The 20,174-nt window shown below is 30.7% G+C and overlaps 2 protein-coding genes across 17 annotated transcripts in view; one reads left to right on the plus strand and one right to left on the minus strand.

The window, feature by feature from the left end:
- Positions 1-3,951, plus strand: part of LOC145248305 (uncharacterized) — an 89,847-nt gene extending 85,896 nt beyond the window's left edge. Inside the window, exon 9 of the mRNA XM_080110195.1 lies at positions 2,309-3,951. Within this exon, the coding sequence (XP_079966321.1) occupies positions 2,309-2,476 (168 nt within the window). The 3' untranslated portion in view covers positions 2,477-3,951. The remainder of the gene's footprint in view (positions 1-2,308) is intronic.
- Positions 3,543-20,174, minus strand: part of LOC145248306 (endophilin-B1-like) — a 407,921-nt gene continuing 391,289 nt past the window's right edge. For all 16 annotated transcript variants that reach the window (XM_080110211.1, XM_080110210.1, XM_080110204.1 and 13 more), the window contains 2 exons: positions 15,060-15,351; positions 3,543-4,739 (listed from right to left, as the gene is read on the minus strand). In XM_080110211.1, the coding sequence (XP_079966337.1) occupies positions 4,632-4,739; positions 15,060-15,351 (400 nt within the window). In that variant the 3' untranslated portion in view covers positions 3,543-4,631. The remainder of the gene's footprint in view (positions 4,740-15,059; positions 15,352-20,174) is intronic.

The following is a 20,174-nucleotide window of genomic DNA, read 5'->3' on the forward strand; positions in this document are numbered from 1 at the left end:
AACTGCATAATCATAGCGGATGTTCTTTCTGGTGTATATGTTGTTAGGACTTGCTATTATATTTGATATTCATCATTTTACGGTCTAGTGGAGATCTTTACAAACTCCTTGGTGTAGCATTGTATAGCAGCCGCATTCTGAACAGAACCTGACAACTACATGCTAAGTGGCTCACACTCTCTACTTCTATTTGGCAGAATCCATACATGTTATTGCTGAGACCACTCATCTCCTTAAAAGCATTGATCACCAATTATCTTTAATACATAATGGAATGATGTATCCGTTCTCCATAATAATTCAAGTTGGCTGTGATAGGAAGTTCAAATGTGTCCATAGATAGATAACTTGATGACAACAGGCAACATTAACGTTTAAATAGAAATTCATTTTTTATTTTGGGTTGTGCTGAAAAGAACTTAAAAGCAGCTAAGAGTCAAATTAAAAAAAAAAAGTGCTAACATGCCTTGGTATATTCATCATATCGCCGGCATTTCTAAATACATAACTTCAGGTGTGTAATTTCTATTTTACCCACAATTTTTACCGTATGGATATATTTTTTTTTTTTTGGGGGGGTGACTTTAGCGAAACAAATCATTAAATACTCTGGTGCCATGACACCAACAAGTTATACCCCATTGTTGACCATAATACATTTTTATGTCTAATTTTAACGATGTTATAACGGAACAATGGATGAATGTCTGTTTTCCATTATAATTAAAGTTGTCTATGATAAAAAGTTCATTTGACTCTGTAGATTAATAAATAGATAATGAAGGTTAATAGAATTACCTTTTATTTTAGTTAATAATCTATATCACTTTTTTTAACCAGGATTCCGCAAAACCTAAGAGTTCCACCAGTACATTCCAGAAGTTCCGCAATTTCTAAATATGAACAAGAAACAAATAAACAGAATGTTAAATTCAATTTTGAAAATCTATTTTATTAATATATGCATATTTAAAATTTAAAAAAAAAAATGATTGTTTTAGATAATTTAAACTCGTTACATTTGAAAAATTATTTTATCTTGCCACCAATAGTTTTGTTTTTATATATTCTTATCGACGTCATGAATATTTTCATTTCATTTTATTTTTTAAGTGCTGCTTTTTGTTGCATAAGACAACTAAATTATTGCATAGGGGTTCCATGAGCAAGTGGAATGTTTCCATGGGGTTCCGATCCAGCAAAAAGGTTGAAAAGCACTGACCTCTAAAAATAAAATAGTTGATATATATGTGTGTGTGTGTGCGTGTGTGTGAAAATATTTAACCGATGAACTCTTAAACTCTCATCACATAACACTAGAATTAACAGGAAATAGTAATCATACACCAAAGATGGTTTATAATGAGTAAAGTCTTTGTTTGGATGGGTGTATAACGCCTACAAAATTTGGGTGGATGAATAACGCGTATAGAAATATGTTGACAAGTTGAAATGCAAGATGTTCATTTCAACTTGTCAATATATTTATTTTACTTAAAAAATATTTATAAATCTTTCTTATCAATCTGTCGATAGGCCAAACAGTAGAGAACGCATCTGGAGCATTAAATGTTTTAGTTTTGATTCTAGCTGATGGCACCCAAGTCATGTTTTTTTAAAAACTTTTGAAATCAGTATTATATATTATTATATATATTAGGTACAATATAATATTCAATAGAGAATTGGCTTTGTAATAATAAATATGAAATCTGCAATTTGGACTGTTCCCTTTCAAACACAATCGAAATTTAAATGAAAAAAAAATAATAGAAGAATTAATGATAAGCCACTTTTAATAATTTTACTCTGTATAAGAACACAACCATTTTTGCACGTAGCCAGAAAAAGTTTCAGATCGGCAGTGGCAGTCGGGATGGACAAAAGATTAGTTCGTCTGATGCAAAAGTGGATTTGTTTAATAATATTCTGACGACTACAAACTCTTCTTTTGAGAAAGGCAATGTTTATTACAAGAAGTAAATAGAAGTTGAAAAGAAACTTTAGAGATGGACGTTTTTGTCAACCAGTTTTGTAACCCCTCCCGAACCGTTTACGTTTTGGCTAACCTGTTTGGAATCCAGATGATTAAACACTGGTGATGGGATTTCTTTCGGACGTGATATTTTTTTAAACCGATTCTACCTTCTCCCATTTTATTTTTTAAGATTAGATTTTTTACATGAAGTGACTTCATACCTTGTCTGGAACGACTTCTATACTCCCCCCCCCCCAATGTGTTTTTTAAATTTAAAATTGCTTCTTCATAATGTATATTTTTAAATTTTCACTTTTATTTCTTTTTCAGTCAATGAAATTGAAACCCAAGCCTGGTTATAAAATGTATGTCCGTCCTAAAAAAACAAATAAAAACATTTCTGATTTTGTTATAGAGGATGATGATGATGATGATGATGATGACGACGACGACGATGACCACAAGTTAAAGAAATGGCAATTCTTACTGACATATTAATAACACATTTATGTCTAAAAGCAAAATGTAATTTTGAATTATACACTTATGAGATGCCTTTAATAAGTTTCCAGACTTTTTTTTCGTATGGGCACTTTTATTGATAGTACACACATGAAACTCTAGTCGCCTTCAAAGTAATCTTTTTCGGCTGCAATGCACTGGTTGTATCGTTCCAACAACTTTTGAAAGGACACATGAAAGTGTGAACGTGCCAATGACCCTCATCACAACCTTTTTCATCTCCTCAAATTTTTTATAGCAACAGCTTCTAAAGTTTTCCTTGAGCTTAGGGAATAACCTAAAGTCACAGGGAGCAAGATTTGGACTATAGGGAGGGTGAGGAACTGTCTTGATGCACATCTTGGTTAAATATTTTATGATCTCGGAGCACCTTTGGGACAAACTTTGTGCAAATCTTTTGCATCTTCAGTTCCTTGCGAATAATTGTTTGTACAGTTCCCACACTGACATCAAACTTTGCACTTATTGTCTCTGTAGACACATGACGGTCCTTATCCATGAAATTATTTATTTGGCCAATTAACTCTAGTGTTCCGATTTCTTTATTCATTCCACACCTCTCATCATCCCTCACAGACTCCCTGCCTTCCTTAAATCTTTTATGCTACACAAAAACTGATACTCGATTCATGCAGGATGGTCCAAAAGCAATCTGAAGTATTCCATACGTTTCTGTGGCATTTTTTTTCCAAGTTTAAAACAGAATTTTATTGCATATCGTTCTTCTAAAGTGTTCTCATGTGCAGATTGCATTTTTGAAATTCACCAGCTGTGACAATCAGGCTTTAGTAACGTGTATTCCAATTCCTGCTGTAGATGTTTATTTGAACCTGAAATAATAAAAATTAGCCAGTCATCTCATATAGCAATAACATACTGAATTTTCAAGAGTTTACAACAATTTTAAATACGTGTACAAAAAAGTCTGGAAACTTATTGATGGCATCTCATATCAACCCTTATCTGAAAAATTCAGAAACAAACAAAATACAATAAAAAAAATAAAATAAAAATACAATCAAAAAATAAAAAAGTCTTCGAGAAAGTTTCTTAGAACAAAATTTATTGCTACATGAATATATTTTTTCCTCCTCTCTCATAAAACCATTCAAAGAGATACAATCATGGAGCACAAGTTTAAATAACTCATCATTTATATCTTGCGACATAAAATGAAAAATGTTATTTCATAGAAAACTAACATGCACGCACATGTAGCACAATTTACTAATTTTTTTTAAATTAATTTTTTTTAATTTATTATTTTTAATTTATTATTATTTTTTTTATTTTATTTATTTATTTTTTTTTAAATCAGAGAGAGGCAAAAACGTAGCCAAAGAAATATTCTTTTTAAAAATTATTTTAATAACCAACTGTCATTTTTTAATGCAAAAAAAAAAAGAAAAAAAAAAGAAGGAAAACCTAACCTCACCAATTTTTTTTTTTTTTAATCTAAAATGTCCACAAGCAGGCAAGAAGAGAGTGTCTGCCCTGGAACCTGCGGTATAGCAGTCCAACCCACAAGCTAAGTTTATTAAGAATAAATGTCAGTGATGTTTTTTTTTTTTAAATCTATTTCAATCAATTTTTAAGATTAAACATTTTTTTTCTTTTTTATTTTTCCACCAATAACCAGCCATTTATATATATATATATAAAAAAAGAGTTATAGCTAGAGAATGGCCGAAAACCATCTTCAACAAAAGAGGCTGGAATATGAAATAGAAAGCACAAATGGACACAACTGCTTTTGCATAAATGGACACGATCCACATCGGTCAGTCAGTATCCACTGGAAAAAATAAAAGATTCATCCCTCGACGGCCAGGCCAAGTTTCCCAGTCAATGATAGACGGAACGGAAAGGGGGTGTGGGGAAGGAACGGAAAGGGGGTGTGGGGAAGCACCGAAAAAGATACACCAAGATTTGAAATCGTACAGAATTTGTAAGGGATAGTTGATAGGTTGGTCTGAGACACTAAGAATATATTTTGATAACTTAAAGAGTTTAGGAAGCCAATGAGGAATTGTTGAAGTCCGAGAGGTTGAAGTGTGTTTTGGTTTGCCATGAAGCGGGTGCTTTCCTGCTGGTTGTGAAACAGAATAAGAGTAAAAAAAGGCAGCCGGCTTCAGTTGAGGAGTTGTAAGTAAGTGAGAGGAACCTTGCCACGTTGGTGACCCTTCTCGGCCATCATATAATCAACACCCAAAGAAGGAAGATGATAAACACTTAATAACTGAAACAAAAAAATAAAAAAAAAACTTATATTAGAGAGAAAAAGGCGAAAAACATCCAAAAAAGTTACATCAAAACATCTTACAATATTTATATTTTATTTATATACTAGCAAGCCGCCCGGCGTTGCCCAGTCATAAAATACACAAAAATATATTTTAATTGATGCAGACTCCTTATTTATTATGAACAGAAATATTGCAGGTATTAAATGTAACGTTAAATTCCTTTCAAAACAGTGAAAAAAAAAAAAGGAAAAGAAACTGAGACATGTGCATGCAAGTATCATGCTTTTTCTAAACAGTTCATTTCTTGTAAGGAAAAAAAAAAAATAGTCAAGTTATAATCGAAACCAAAACCTAAAGGTATCAAGTACGATAACCATTAGACCAGTTTGCTATGATCTTTAAAAAATGTTTTCAAACCTACTTATTCTCAACATAAGGACGCTGTCATGTGAAAGATTTGTGCATGCGCAATCATGAAACAGTTGAAAAATAGATAAAAATCCGATGACCTCCAAGTACTAATTTTTTTTCAATTTTGACCTTTTAGCAGTCGTTTTTTCCAGACGAAAACGGATTTAAAAGTTTTCCACATGTCTGAATATCTTATATACCAAATTTCAAGTCTGTAGATCAAAAATCCATTGAGTATATAGGTTGAGAAGTGCCCTTTCACACACATTCTCCTTTTTATAGATATATAGATTATAGGTAGTGGAACAGCACTACTGTCAAAGGAAAAGTAAGGTGCCTCTCTAAGCTAGTCTGTAGGAGACCCTTGGGCATGGTCGAGAAACCACTTAGCACCCGATCAGGGTAATGCAAGGTTATGAAAAGCAGGTGAATGATCGAATACGGAAGCAATCAGGAATAATTCTGTTCATAGTTTCATATTTCGTTGTGCTGAGAGTACGATAATTAGGACAATCGCCCAGTATGGGTACTGCTCAGGCAGAAAGAAACTGCAACTTACTGTCTGAACAACTGCAAAGAAAGCTAGGACTATACATCAAACTTTTTATTCGAGAAACAGCATGAACAGGGTTTTGAATCAGAACACCTGATTGTCATCACACTACTCTACGATTGCAAGAAACATACGTTGACAATCTGAACACCCGGGCAACATCAAAAATAATGGGCAATAATGAATTCATGAATGCCTCGTGAGATAGATAGATAGATAGATAGATAGATGGAGTCATAGCCGTCAATACCAGGCAGGAAATCACTTGATGATGATTTATTGTTTTTGATAAGAAAAAAATTTAAGGTGTTTTTCTTCTTTCTTATTCTTTTAACTTCATCAGTTAAGACATTAAGATTCATCGTATTCACAAAACTATGCAATATTCAAATCATTGCAAACACAAAAAATAAAATTCATACGAAACGTTTTGTGGTTTAATTTTTCAATAAAGTAAAAAAAAAAAAAAAAAAAAAAGGGAAAGAAAAGAAAATTTTGATTAAAAACAATTGTCAAATTGAAATTGTAATTAAAAACTGGTTACAAAAAAAAAAAAAAAAAAATCCAAAAATATTATGCAAAATGAATATTAAAAATAAAGAATTGTCATTTAAACTAAATAAATCAATAAATAAAATTTCCTTAACCTTTCGGCTAAACTCAAATTGTAATATGCAATACTAAACTTGTCCTTTGTCCTATACTGTGGTAATTTTTATTTTGTCCTAATCCAGCATACCCCTATTTTGTGAGAGCTATATATTTTCACATAAAAAAAAAGAAAAATCAACATTTTGTCTAATTCTGCCCTTGTGGGGAGGCAAGTAAATTGAGACAAATTGCAAACTACAAATATGTAAGACTATGAAATTTAAAGGCAAATAAAAACATTTATTTTCACTGAAATCAAAGATTTTATTTAGAATGTTTTAGAAAAGGTTTAAGAAATAATAAGTCTGTAAGACTTAGAAAAGTGCAAAAAACAAAAAAGCTAAAAAACAAAAGAAAAGTGAGATATAGGCAGAAAAAGACAAAAACAAATGTCAAAAAAAATTTTCAAACCAATTTAAAAAGAAAAGACGACTGAAAGAAACACGACTGAAGAATACTTACCAAAATCTAAAAAAATAATCTTTTTTTTAAATTGATAGGGCAAAGTTAATCCATTAGTGCCCAGGTTTCATTTTTAGGACTAGAAAGATAATTAACCATACCACAGGGACATCTGTATTTTTTAGAGGTATCATAAAGACTGCAGCGTCTTTCAAACATTATACGTACTGTCTTATGTGTATTGGCGACAGCGATGTCTCAGTTTTCAGTGTAAAATGTAAGACTCTAAAATGGAAGGATGCAATTTCATCTAATATTTGAGCCACATTTTATATAGATGTAACATGTAGCATTTGGTGGTGTGACATGAGCATAACGTCATTGGCTCAAATGCATATGCATAGGGATTAAGATTGGAAGAAAAGGAGGTAGAAAAAGAAAACGATACGTGGCAATTGACAAGTTATGTTCGGTGAACATGTGAGGCTTCTCTCTCCTGCTACTCCTTTCAAAAATCAAACTTTGTAAAAATGGTCAGCATACCAGGGGACAAGGTTACGATATAAGTTTGTCTGGTGCTGTTTATTGACAGCAAGCTGTTTTGGGTATATGAAATGAAGAAAATAAATATCTCTTTCATTCACCAAGAAAAGTTTGTACCAAAGTTCCCATTTTCTTTGCGATTGTCTACCTACAAAATTTGGATCCATTAGAATGACAACGTTACATACATATTAGTGATAGGACGATTCCAATATATTTCCTTGATTCCGATCCAATTACAGATTCTGATTCTTTATAAATCTTTAAATATGTAACAATAGAGTTGTTATTGTTTTCTCGTTTTAAAAGCACATGTTAAATGTGCAGATATTTTCTCAAACATAAAAATACCCTTGTGAAGTGGGTGGGGGGGGATCTATATATTCTAGTTTTAGTGGAAATTTAAAATCAATAAATGTTTATTATTTTATCCTTACTACCAGCAGTGGAATGATTTTGCTTAAAAACAAAATCAAATAAAAAAAGTAAATAAAAAAAAAAATCGTTTTTGGCATCGGAAAATAGGTACAGATTTTTCCGATTCGGATACCCCAAAAGTTCCGATTTTTCAGATTCCTGATTAATCGTCCCAACATGAACATATAATATTAATAAATTTTCTATCTTATAAAGGCAAGTAAATCTTTGAAAATAATTTTGCTCAAATATAATATTGTATTCATAAAAATGTTTGGCAATACATAAAAAAAAAAAAAAAGACTGGGCAACTAATGAATAAATTAAAGAAGACGCTGTTGCTCTGCGTGATTCAAAAACAAAAACGAAATTGAAAGCATGACAACAACAGCAATGGTGGCAGTTTTTTGTTTTTAAAGTGAAGAAAATGAAGTACAGCAGCAGAATTGTTGCAACTGGTCATCAAAACAAATATTTTAGTCCATGAAAATGACACGCGTCAAAAAAAAAAAAACAAAAAAAAAAACAGATTTCAGCAAGGGAAAACAAAAATGGAAGCAATGTTTATGTGATTTCGTGAGAAAAAATGTTACAGTTCAAAAGTGAAAAGAATCTGCTTAGTCCGAAGTTAGCATCAATCACAAAAGTTGAATTTAATCATAGAAAATTGAACGAGAAATTAAAAATTGCAGTGCAATAAAATATCGATTGGAAAAGAAGGTTCTGGTTGACAAAATGAAGATATTATTTTGAATAAAATAAAATGAAGATATTATTTTGAATAAAATAAAATGAAGATATTATTTTGAATAAAATAAAATGAAGATATTATTTTGAATAAAATAAAATGAAGATATTATTTTGAATAAAATAAAATGAAGATATTATTTTGAATAAAATAAAATGAAGATATTATTTTGAATAAAATAAAATGAAGATATTATTTTGAATAAAATAAAATGAAGATATTATTTTGAATAAAATAAAATGAAGATATTATTTTGAATAAAATAAAATGAAGATATTATTTTGAATAAAATAAAATGAAGATATTATATTTTGAATAAAATAAAATAAAATGAAGATATTATTTTGAATAAAATAAAATGGCGCCTACAAGATTGCTTCCGAGTAAAGATTTTGACAGGAAACTGGAAAAATGGCAGTGAAAACAGTTTGTGATTGGCAAAAGTTTGCGTGCAAAGATGTGCAGGTGTTGCAAATTAATTTCTTATTAAATTAAAATCATTTTAAATAAATAATTAGAATTACATCTAAGTGAAACACATCATAATTACTGAGAAATATTATCATAATTTAATAATAACAGTCACAAATTCTGACCCAAATTTAAACAAATTATTGAAGAACCCCTGCAAATCTACTGTACCGTGGTTCTATGCCCAGCATAAATATACCTCTACATGTAGTTGTGGGTTCAATCCTTGCCAAAGTCAAGCCATGCTGATGACTGCTAGTTAAGAAACATGCATCCACTGATAACTTATGTATGTAAAAAATTATTATATATATATTTAGCCCAGGTTAAAAATATCCGAAAGGAAAAACCATTGAATTTCAACAAGGTTCTTGATAGTGTTCAATTAAAAAGAGCAAGATATTATTTTATTCACTTTAGGTAAACAAAATTACCATAAGTCACTATAATAAATTTACTGTTTCAGTCTTAAATGACGATGTCTTTTAAGACTGAAACAGTAAATTTATTGTAGTGACTTATGGTAATTTTGTTTACCTAAAGTGAAGAAAATAATATATATATATATATATATATATATATATATATATATATATATGCATGCATCCCATTAAAAGGTGCGATTTAATGCAGATATTTGCATCCAAGGGAGTAAAAACTCGCTATCAATTCGGTAAGTGAATCTGAATATAATGGCAACATTCTCACATTATGATTATTACTAAAAAAAACAAACAAAACAATGACCATATATATATATATATATATATATATATATATATAATTCTCTCCTTTCATGAAAATAAAAACTGTGCAGAACGAAATCATTTCAATTGTTTAAGGGAAAGTAAAAAACAAATAGCAAGTCAGACAACTCCTTCTCTGCTATTTTTGAAATGAATTTGGAAAGAACTTCCCCACTATTTCCATAATGAGACGTTTTTTGTTTTTTTTTCTGTAACGATTGATACATCTCTTTCTTTCTTTAGAAACTTTTCCAGTTTGGGAAGTTTTCTTCCTCTCATTTTTTTTTTGGTTTTACTTCACCCAGATAGATTATATGAATGTTAGTGCAAACACTGGCAAAGCATGTTATTCTTTACGGTAGGTGTACATGTTTTATTATATATATATATATATATATATATATATATATATATAGCTAGATTCAGCCACTCTGATGAGTCGTAGACAGTGAAACATGTGTCAGTGGATAATTATATTTTAAAAATAATATATATGCCGCTCCCCATTAAGGAGGTACCAGATTGGTCAATGGGAAAATTATTCCCAACAAGCATTTAGGTAAAAATGCACTTTCGTATAAATACTTGAATTCATTCAAGAAAGTATCACTAACAAAAATAAATAAAAACATATATATATATATATATATATATATATATATATGTGTGTGTGTGTGTTCAACAGTTTTATGCTGATCTTTTTGTGCATACTTTAAAAACCAATGATAGGCTGATATTGAAATACAAAAGTTTTATTATGAAAATATTTTAAAAATCTATATATAAAGTTAAGTATTTGCATATGTTTCTATATTTATATGTATAGGATTTACTCCTAAACTAATCACCTGATCATTATGAGTTTTGGAAACACAGCTACTAGGCATAGAGGGTCTAAATGTGCTCTATATCTAGTTTGATTCAGTTTTATGCAAAGAGGGTAAAAAAAGGGTGTGGAAGCCCTTCATGAAAATTGAGATATCTGATTTTTGAAAATATTTTGTAAGAGGACCAAAAGTGGTACAAAACTGTTCTGTTTGGGGAGATTGATTTTACCTGTCCTAGGACGGGTATTCTTCTAGTTATATTATAAATAAGATCTTGTTTTTATTTCATTTTAAGGATCACATTTGAAAAGAAATGGAAAAGAAAATCAACTATATATAATTTTACTTAGATATATATTTGTATCTAACAAATTTTTAACCAATTTCATTTTTATTTTTTTTTATTAAAAACAAAAATATAGAAGAGTTGAAATAATATACATTGATAGTTAAAAAATATATACATTGATACTTTAAAAAAATATACATTAATACTTAAAAAAATGCTTTTATTTTATTATTTAAATATATTTAACTCTCTCAGCCAACTCCGTTTTTTATAGGGCAGTGACATCTGCTAGCTTTATTGTCCAACACTGAATTAAAAGCAGGTACAATCCCTATGTTCATGGAAGGACTTAGTTGGAATTAATCAAAATTTTATTATTTTATTTTAAACTGTTCATTCAATATGAAAAAAGAAAAATGATAAAATTGACTTCATTTGTATTTAACATAATAATTAGTCTTATTTACTCGTTTAATACATTTTTATTTAAATTTAAAATTAATTAAAATAACTATTTTAAACATAACATTCAATTTTAAATTATTTTTAATATATAAAACAATTCATTCCAACAGTGCCGAAATTAAAAAAAAAATTCTAAAGTTCCCAAAAGTTCTGAAAAAAAAAAAAAAAAAAAAAAAAAAAATCAAACTTAAGAGTTTCACCCAGCAATGCAGCATAAAAACAACTAGTTTATATAAGAAAAAAAAAAAAAACTGGGTCACACTTTTTATAAAAGATTATTTCACAAGTTTAATTTAAAAATTTATAAAACCGAAGGTTATATAAAAAATTTTTTATTAAATGATTAAAATCATTTTTTTCTGAGATTTTCATTTTTAAAACAATTTATTCAATTATGACTTAGCATGTCTTTTTCTCTTCATTTTGGTGGTGGTATTAACCTGAGGGATAGGCCCCTCATGAAGAGAGAGAAAGAGAGAGAGAGAGAGAGAGAGAGAGAGAGCGAGAGAGAGAGAGAACACGTCTGATACTGTTGACAGTTCGTGTAAAATCTGAATAATTTCGGCTGCATGGTTAGTGCAAATGTTTAATAGAGAAACTTGGTCACATCTTTGAAACCATAATTTCACAACTTGTTTGTAATAAAAGAATAAAAGAATAGCAGAATTTATTTTCGAACGAGAATATTTCTAAATGTGGCAAAAGGCAGATTTCGCTGATGACATGCAGGCAGCAGTGGTGTCGGAAGCAACATGTACGAAAGCATAACATCTACAATTACACATTTTGTGGAAGGAGGCAAAGGAGTGGTGTGCACTGATGATGGTTTTCACATATAAAACTTAATAATTGCATATATTAGAAATAGGGTGTTTACGTAAATAAATATTAATAAGGAAAGAAGAGGAGAAAAAGTAAAACCATTTTAGGTCATGCCATTTCGAAGCTAAATGCTTCTTATCCTCCCTCAACTTTTATTCCTCATCTTTCAGTTAATATATGAATTGCTCCTCTTAACCAGAGTGAGCTTTTGCGAGTTTGTCTCTGCTTTATCATTATTTTCATGGCAAGTGCTCGACTGAGCTTCAATCTATGATTCCCCCCTCGCCAAACTTTCACAAGAAACACCCGTCTAGCAGAAAACACAATCAATAATTTCCCCCACTCTTTATCTGTGCCTAAACGTAAACGTAGATTCCATGAACAAAGCTTCTTTCTTAGAACTGCACGCCCGTGGAATTGTTTTCCGTTTTCCTGCTTTCCAGCTGACTACAATATGGTTTTCTTCAAGTTTAACATAAACAAGTTTTTGATGAGCCGTTCCACATAAGTTAACAAATTTACCAAATTTCCATTACTAACGATTACTATATTGTCCAATTGTCTACTGTACACCCTTATCCTCGAGTGGCCTCTTGGCCTTGATAAGTGGCGATGCCTATGTAAAAAAAAACCCCAAAAACAAAAAAACTATCTTCATAGATTGGCTTTGTTCAATATCTTCATTAAGTCCAGTCATATATTATTTCTGCCTCTTTAAGAAGGAAGTTTCTTAACAGTTCAACACTGTCTGTTGAAATGAAAAAAGTTGATCATTTGTGCAAGACTGTGTCGTTCGATCACTGTAGGCCGTTCTTGTAGAACGTTTATGCCTTTATACATGTTTAATTTCATTTGAATATCGCTATGGTTGACGGTGGCCATGTGGTTTGTACCTTGCTAATGGAGACAAGGTTAGTTTGGTTGTGGGGTTCGAATCCCATGACCAGCAGTAATCATAACTTCCTGCACTAATGATTCTGGAAGGATGAAACCCTAGCGTCCGTAGGTTATAAAAAATAAAAAAAAATAATTACAGTATCTGGTAGATTTTGTGCTTTTGATTTGAAACTAAATATGAAATCTTAGAAATATAGTTGAAATCTGAAAAATCAAATAAGGCACCAGAAGATAATGTCTCATTTTTTAAAAACTATTTTGCAATCAAATTGAAAACTGCTACTTGTTTATGCAGATGAAAAAAGTTGTATTAATACTATTTCTATCATACAAAGACAATTATTGTATAGATCAGGGGTTTGCAAAGTTTTCGAACAGGGGCCATTATGCTAATTTTTTTTTAGAGCTATGCAGGTCAAAAGAAAAGAAAAAAATGACCTGGGCATGTTTTATACGATTTCGCTCAGTAGCTTTGATTTTATTGAAACTGGTTCTTCAAAACCTCATTCTTTTAATCATTTTCGGAACAAAAAGAAAAACCACTATTCTATTTTCATACATTTCCATTTTAAAATATTTCCTGGATATTTTTATGCTTTTTTTTTTTTTTTTTTTTTTTGTTTTACTCATGTTCACCCCTTACAAAGCATATCACCACTTGGACGTAAGGGACTACTATTTGGGGCTGTGCCTAGGAAAGATTAACAAGATATTTGTTTGTTACATTTAAACTTCTGCATATCAGTACAGCCAGGGAAGCAGGCAGAATGAAGGGAATTCCAAAGTGTAGCTGTTCGAGGGAAGAAACTATTAAAATATAAGAGTTCCATGGGCTGGATTAAAGACTGTAGTGGGCCGAATCTGGTATAGATGAAGAAAGCTATCATGGAATCTTTGCATGATTCTGGTATTTTTTTTATTTTATTTTTTTTTTACACTCCAAACAAAGGGGTATTTCTTAATTTATTTTATTAAGTTTTTTTTTTTTTTTTTTTTTTTTTTACCCAAAACAAAGGGGTGTTGTCAGTTGGACATTAGAGGCTACTAATTGGGATCATGTCTACAGGGAACTATGCAGGGAGTTGAGCGGCAAAAATGTCTGTTTACCTTACATTTAAACTTGTTCATATTAGCACAGTCAGGGAAACAAGAAACATAGGGGAAATTCCAAAGTCTAGCAGTCCAAAGGAAGAAATTATCAGAGTAGAAAGCTTTCCGGCATCTCGGAACCTCAAAGTAAAAGAGGTGGGATTTTGTTACTTGTCAGATTAGTCTGAAGTGTGTACATCGGGTAGGAGTGGGATCACAAGTGCTAAGAGCTCATTTTTTTTTATTAATAAATATTTGAAACTAAGTGTTTTAACCATTATCAGTTACAGATTGAAAGAGTGAATAGAAAACAAAGTACAAAAACATTTTGCCTGCCAAAAAAACAAAAAAAAAAATGATCAAACATAAAACATTAAAACTAACTTAGGAGAAGGAATCGAATACATGACATAAAAAAACTGGCGCTTGTTAAGATACAGTCAACAAATTGATTTTTTTTAAAATATGTCGTTCTAAACAAATAGTATGTACCTAATTGTCACATCGAAAATAGTAATATATCCAAAAATTAAGAAAAATCATTGAGTAGAAAGTTATTTCTAGTTAAAAGTAATTTTTACGGAAAATTATGTAAAATCGCATTTTTTTCTTAGACGTTATAAAGTAGGCAGTAGGAGGCTAAACGCAGGAGACATAACTCCGAAAAGAATATTTTAGATTGTGTCATGGCTGCAATATTTGTTGCCTATATCGATAGACTTTTTATAAAAACACAATAGCAATTGTTTTACTTGATGAATTTTCGTAATTTTTGGGTATATTACTATTTTCAACATGACAGCTAAGTATGTAATATTGCTTTTGCTTAAAATGATATATTTAAAAATATCGATTTGTCGACTATAGCTTAACAAGCAGCAAATTCAAAAAAAAAAAAAATAAAACAGAGCAACTAAGTGGAGACTAAAAGAAGGAAAAGTGTATAAATTATTTCAGTTTTTTTAATTTCCAAACGTAATACCTCATCTTCTGTTAAGGATATTTCTGTTAAATCCTTAGCTTCATAATCATATAAAACTCGGGCTTGTTTTTTTTCAATATTGGGAGATGGTGCTGTCACCTCGATAGCTGGAGGTGCCGACGGGTGGGGAGCAAAAGTGCCCAAACTACTGAGGCTAGGGACACGGACCTGGGCCCCTGATGCTGGCGATGGAGTGAAGGGATGGAGAATTGGATGATGGAAGCTGCTACTAGCTGGATCAGTAGAGGAAAATGTAGAAGATGCACAATCGACGACAGACGATGACGACAAGCTGCAAAAGGACAACGGTAAGAAAAAGAGAAAAAAAAAAGAAAAAAAAAAAAACACTTCTATTAGAAAGCGCAAAGCAGACCCCACCCTCCAACCATCACTGTTTCAAATGGACATCATCGAATCGAGAAATAAAAGAAATGGTAATCGGATTAAAAGAAAAAGAAAAAAAAAAGGGAGGAGGACAAAACAATACACACACACACACACACACACACACACACACACACACACAAAAAAAAAAAAAAAAACTGTACAATCAATCAGGACTTTTGTTAATAATGATACATAAAAAAAACGCAAGCCACTTCGATTTATGAAAAAAGGGAGACAACTTTTATTTGATGCAAGGGAGACAATTCTTCTTCGACTTCCTCTACTAGTGAAGAGAAAAAAAAAATACTCACTTTTCTCTTGCTCTAAACTCCCTTCCTCCAACTTTATTTAAACTAAACAAACACAATGCATGCCTGTTTTGTCGACCACAAGGACAAATAACACATTTTATTTTAATTCACTAGCATTCAGGCATCTACCATTTCAAATTAATGTTAATCATTTTGTCTAGATTTCTTTTCTTTTTTTTTTTTTTTTTAAATCTTCCAGATTTGCAGATAGACAGCTAAAAGTACAAGCAAATAACACATTAAACATGCAGAATCTACAGATTAGTTTTGTTGCTGTCACAAAAAGCAAGTACGTTTTTTCTAAACATGTTAATTTGCAAGAAAGTCGGCTCTTTTTTTTTTAATTTTCAATTCGGACAGTAACCATAACTAGTGTTTAGACATTTAAAAAGGGGAGACAACTACGAAATAACGGTTCTTCATTATTGTACCTATTTACTATGCCTCCCCACGGCACAGAGTTAGACACCAGGGTCGTTTTTTAACGTGGAGAAAAGGTACAAAAATAAAAATTGTCTCAGTCGTGAAGGATTTCTCCTCCACCGAAAGAGAACAAGAAATGGAAGTGCAGCATCTGAAGAACAGATACTACACTTTGATCTTGATGTAGCGAAATTCGAAAATTGAAATATTAAATTTCAAGTGAAACCAAAGGTATCTACTAGGTACGGGAAAAAAATGACCGAATAAAGATAGAGGGGGGGTAGTTTTGAAAGCCGATTTATCATAATTTTTTTGTGGGTTTCCCACTACTTTTGATTGTATTTGAAAGATTAAAGATTGAAGTTCATCTCTCAAAGGAAAAACAACAAAAAAAAAATTATGAAAAATGTTTTCACGGCGAGCTAACAAATTCAACTAAATTTTGAAATTCAATAAATTCGTGATAAAAATCCTTTGAAAGATAAATATTAGTTTTCTGGGTCTATTTCAAAGATCATTAGTAAAGTAAAGTTCTAAGATATTGAATTAAATAAAAAAGAAAACAAATAAAAAACCACCATGCTTGTACAATAAATAGCTTAATTAGGCCCCCCCCCCCAAAGCGAGAGATTCTTACTTCATTCAACCAAAACGAAGTCCTCGTCACATAGATTAGAAGGAACCCCAAAATCTCAGACAGTCGAAAGGCTGTTTGAAAATGAAAAAAGGTAGGTGCTGTTTCTTTTTTTTTTTCCTTCCCACCCGTGCATTTCTATAATTTAAAAAAAAAAAAAATAATAATAATAAAGAAGTTGCTGCAGCTTCTTTTTTTAAATGTTTCCATTTAATGAAAATATCGTGTTTTCTCTTAATAGTCGTGTATAGACTATATTTTGTATTATTACTGTTATCAAATGTGTTACATTAAAAAAAAAAAAATTGTCGCAGCTTTTTTTTTTTTTTTTAAATATTTTGATTTAATAAAAAAATATCGTTGCATCAAGCGTCTTAAATTATGAGATGAAAAAAATGAACGAATCTCTTAGTAAAAGAGAATTATCTCCCTCTGCACAGTAACTATTGTAAAACAGCGCTGCAATTTTAGCTTACATAATAATTGAAGTGTGCGCATATTAGCAGGGGAGGTAATTCATTTGTGAAAACTTAAAAACTTCGGCCAATTCAAATTACAAGTTATTTCCCTTGTGTTTACGTCACACGTGACAAAACAAACATGGCAAAATCATTTTTTCGTTTAATCATGGAAATACGCGTTTTATGTAATATTCTAGAAATATTTAACGAATTGTGACAACAATTAGGTAAATAACATTGCTTATTGTTGAAATTGATAAAAACAGTAAGTAGTTATCTTTTTTTTTTTTTTTTTTTTTTTTTTAAATAAATCTCATTTTTTCAGCTGTCGGATTTTGTTACAATAACGAAGACGAACCGGAATAACTTTGGTGTTTTTTCAATCGTCGTCATTATACTGAGAGGGGCAACTATTTTACAATGTGACTCGCTGAACGGCCAGTGTTGTCTGGTCATACAATATACTTCAACATGATATTTTAATTTATGCAGATTGCGTTGGTATTATTATAGAATCAATCCTCTATTATTACAAGAAATAATTTGCCTGGTGGACTAATTTGCAAAAAATAATAAAAATAATAATGATAATGTCGTTCATCAAATTCTGTCTGTGTTTGTTTACAATATTATGTCAGCTGATATTTAGACGACGATCTTAAAAATAGTCTTTCTTCTCTCATGAGAAGAATTTTTACAGGGGAATATTTTATGTTACACCGGCCAAGGTTACACTGGTGTAACATAAAATATTCCCATGTAAAAATTCTTCTCATGAGAGAAGAAAACGACTATTTTTAAAAATCAATTTTTTTTTGTTTTTTGATACTTATCGGATGAATTTCTGTAGAAAACATATCTAAGAACACTGTCAGACAGATAAATTATTTTTGCATGAAATTTGCAAAAGATAATCTCAGCCATTTTGGAACCTATGAGGAAGTAACTCTCACACACACACACACACACACACACACACACACACACACACACACACACAAAGTGACTTCTTTATAATAGATATTTGTTCAGTTTTTCACATAAGAATTTTGGATGCTAAAACAGACACAATTTCGAGGAATTGCTACTTTCTAACAGTATTGTAATTTTTATTAAACAAAACATCCAACTACTTTAATATTACAAAGTTTTATAACATTAATAACAAAAAATGTAAAATACGACGATATTATAATTTTTCTCAAACAAAACATTTGAAAAAAAAAATCCTTTTTTTTCAACTACTTTATTTAATGCAATAAAGTCGGCAAGCACCTTTTTATTTTTGTAATTCTTATCTGTAATTTAATGTGGAAAAGTTTTGAAAACAAACGTTTTGTTTTGTGAATGAAGTAAGAATGTATTTTTTTTATTTTTGCTAGCTGTCTTCTTTTTATTAAATAGTATAGAATTGGCATTCCCAACCCTATCTATGTTTATGTGATGTGTTTATCAATATATCCGCACGGCAAAATCATTTTTGGCGTTCAAAAGCAAATTCATTCTTTGGTTCGACCACCTGGTATAAAATTTGCACAAGGCAAACAAATCTCAGAGTTTAGTCAGAAAAAAACCGACTAAGAGGATTTTACGTGCAGCTGTCTTACTGCAATTCACACATACAAAAATTTGCAACATTTCTGTCCCTTTTTCTCAATTTACCACATATATCACATTTTAATTGACAATTAATTAATGAGAAAGGGTTAGTTTATTGTTAATCGCCTGAGATGCCCCTAACAGTGAATACTGACAGGGTTGCCAAGGCATTTTTTCCAGACCAGAATGCTCTTCTTCTAAGACGCTGGCTTTTCAAATCCCACTTTCTGAGCCTTGTATATGATCCCACTGTGAGGAGGGGATAAATATCCATTCAAAGCTAAACCCTTCTTTTCATTTGAAGTCACGCTAACTTTTTTTTTAAAACAATCCACCTCATCACATATATGCCTCCATGGTAGTTTATCTTTCATATTTGCAAGTATTGTCATTTGAAATCCTTTCCTCTCCAAATATTGTTTTTTACTTTTTTCCTATTTTTTCTTTTTTTAAATCATCTCTGCATAACTCACTTAACAATTCATCCACACTATTCGACACATTTCTAACAAACTTTCATAAATCAGACTGCAAATATTTTTTTCTTTTGTTTCTGGATTTTTGAGATAAGGATTAATAATTTATATTATTCAAACTACTGTCTCATTATATATTGTTTTTTTTTTTTATTGGAATCCTTTGAGATGAGTAATTTGTGTATTTATTTATTTGTAGATTGTTATCTTCATCTTCGTAGTTGTTATTTCAACATGTTTTGGCCAACTCATCCTCTGGCCTTCTTCAGGTGATTAACCACTACGAGATATGAATACTGAGTCTCATAACTGTATCCCCAGTAATTACTGCCTTCCATAGTTGTTGAATTTCCAGGTGAGCATTGTCTGGAGATAACAGTTTCAATCCTACCCAAAGCAGGCCAGAGGTTTAGTTGGCCAAAAAAGAAAAAAAAAATGTAGTGAGACAACAACTATGGAAGGCAGTAATTACTGGGGATGCAATTACGAGACTCAGCATTGCTATCTTGCTGTGGTTCATCCGTGGTGAAGAAACAACTATGAAGATGAGGATAACAGTCCACAAATAAATAAATACTGTTCTCAGGTTGAATATTATTCCTAAGATGTGAACAATAGTGTATACAATCTAAATAATACAAATTTATTTTTAATTTCATATTGCAGTTTGATTTGGTCAAGTTTGTTGAAAATAATGATCAACCGATCATTTTTTTTTTTTTTTTAAGGAATCAACATTTATTAAGGCCAAAAGTCATTTGATGAAAAGCGTTAATAAGATGGATAGATTGGCAGGTGAATGAATGAGAAATTTGAAAATCTGC

Source organism: Euprymna scolopes, chromosome 26 (genome assembly GCF_053919585.1).
Source record: "Euprymna scolopes isolate OS-2025 chromosome 26, ASM5391958v1, whole genome shotgun sequence".
In the NCBI taxonomy this organism is placed as follows: domain Eukaryota; kingdom Metazoa; phylum Mollusca; class Cephalopoda; order Sepiida; family Sepiolidae; genus Euprymna; species Euprymna scolopes.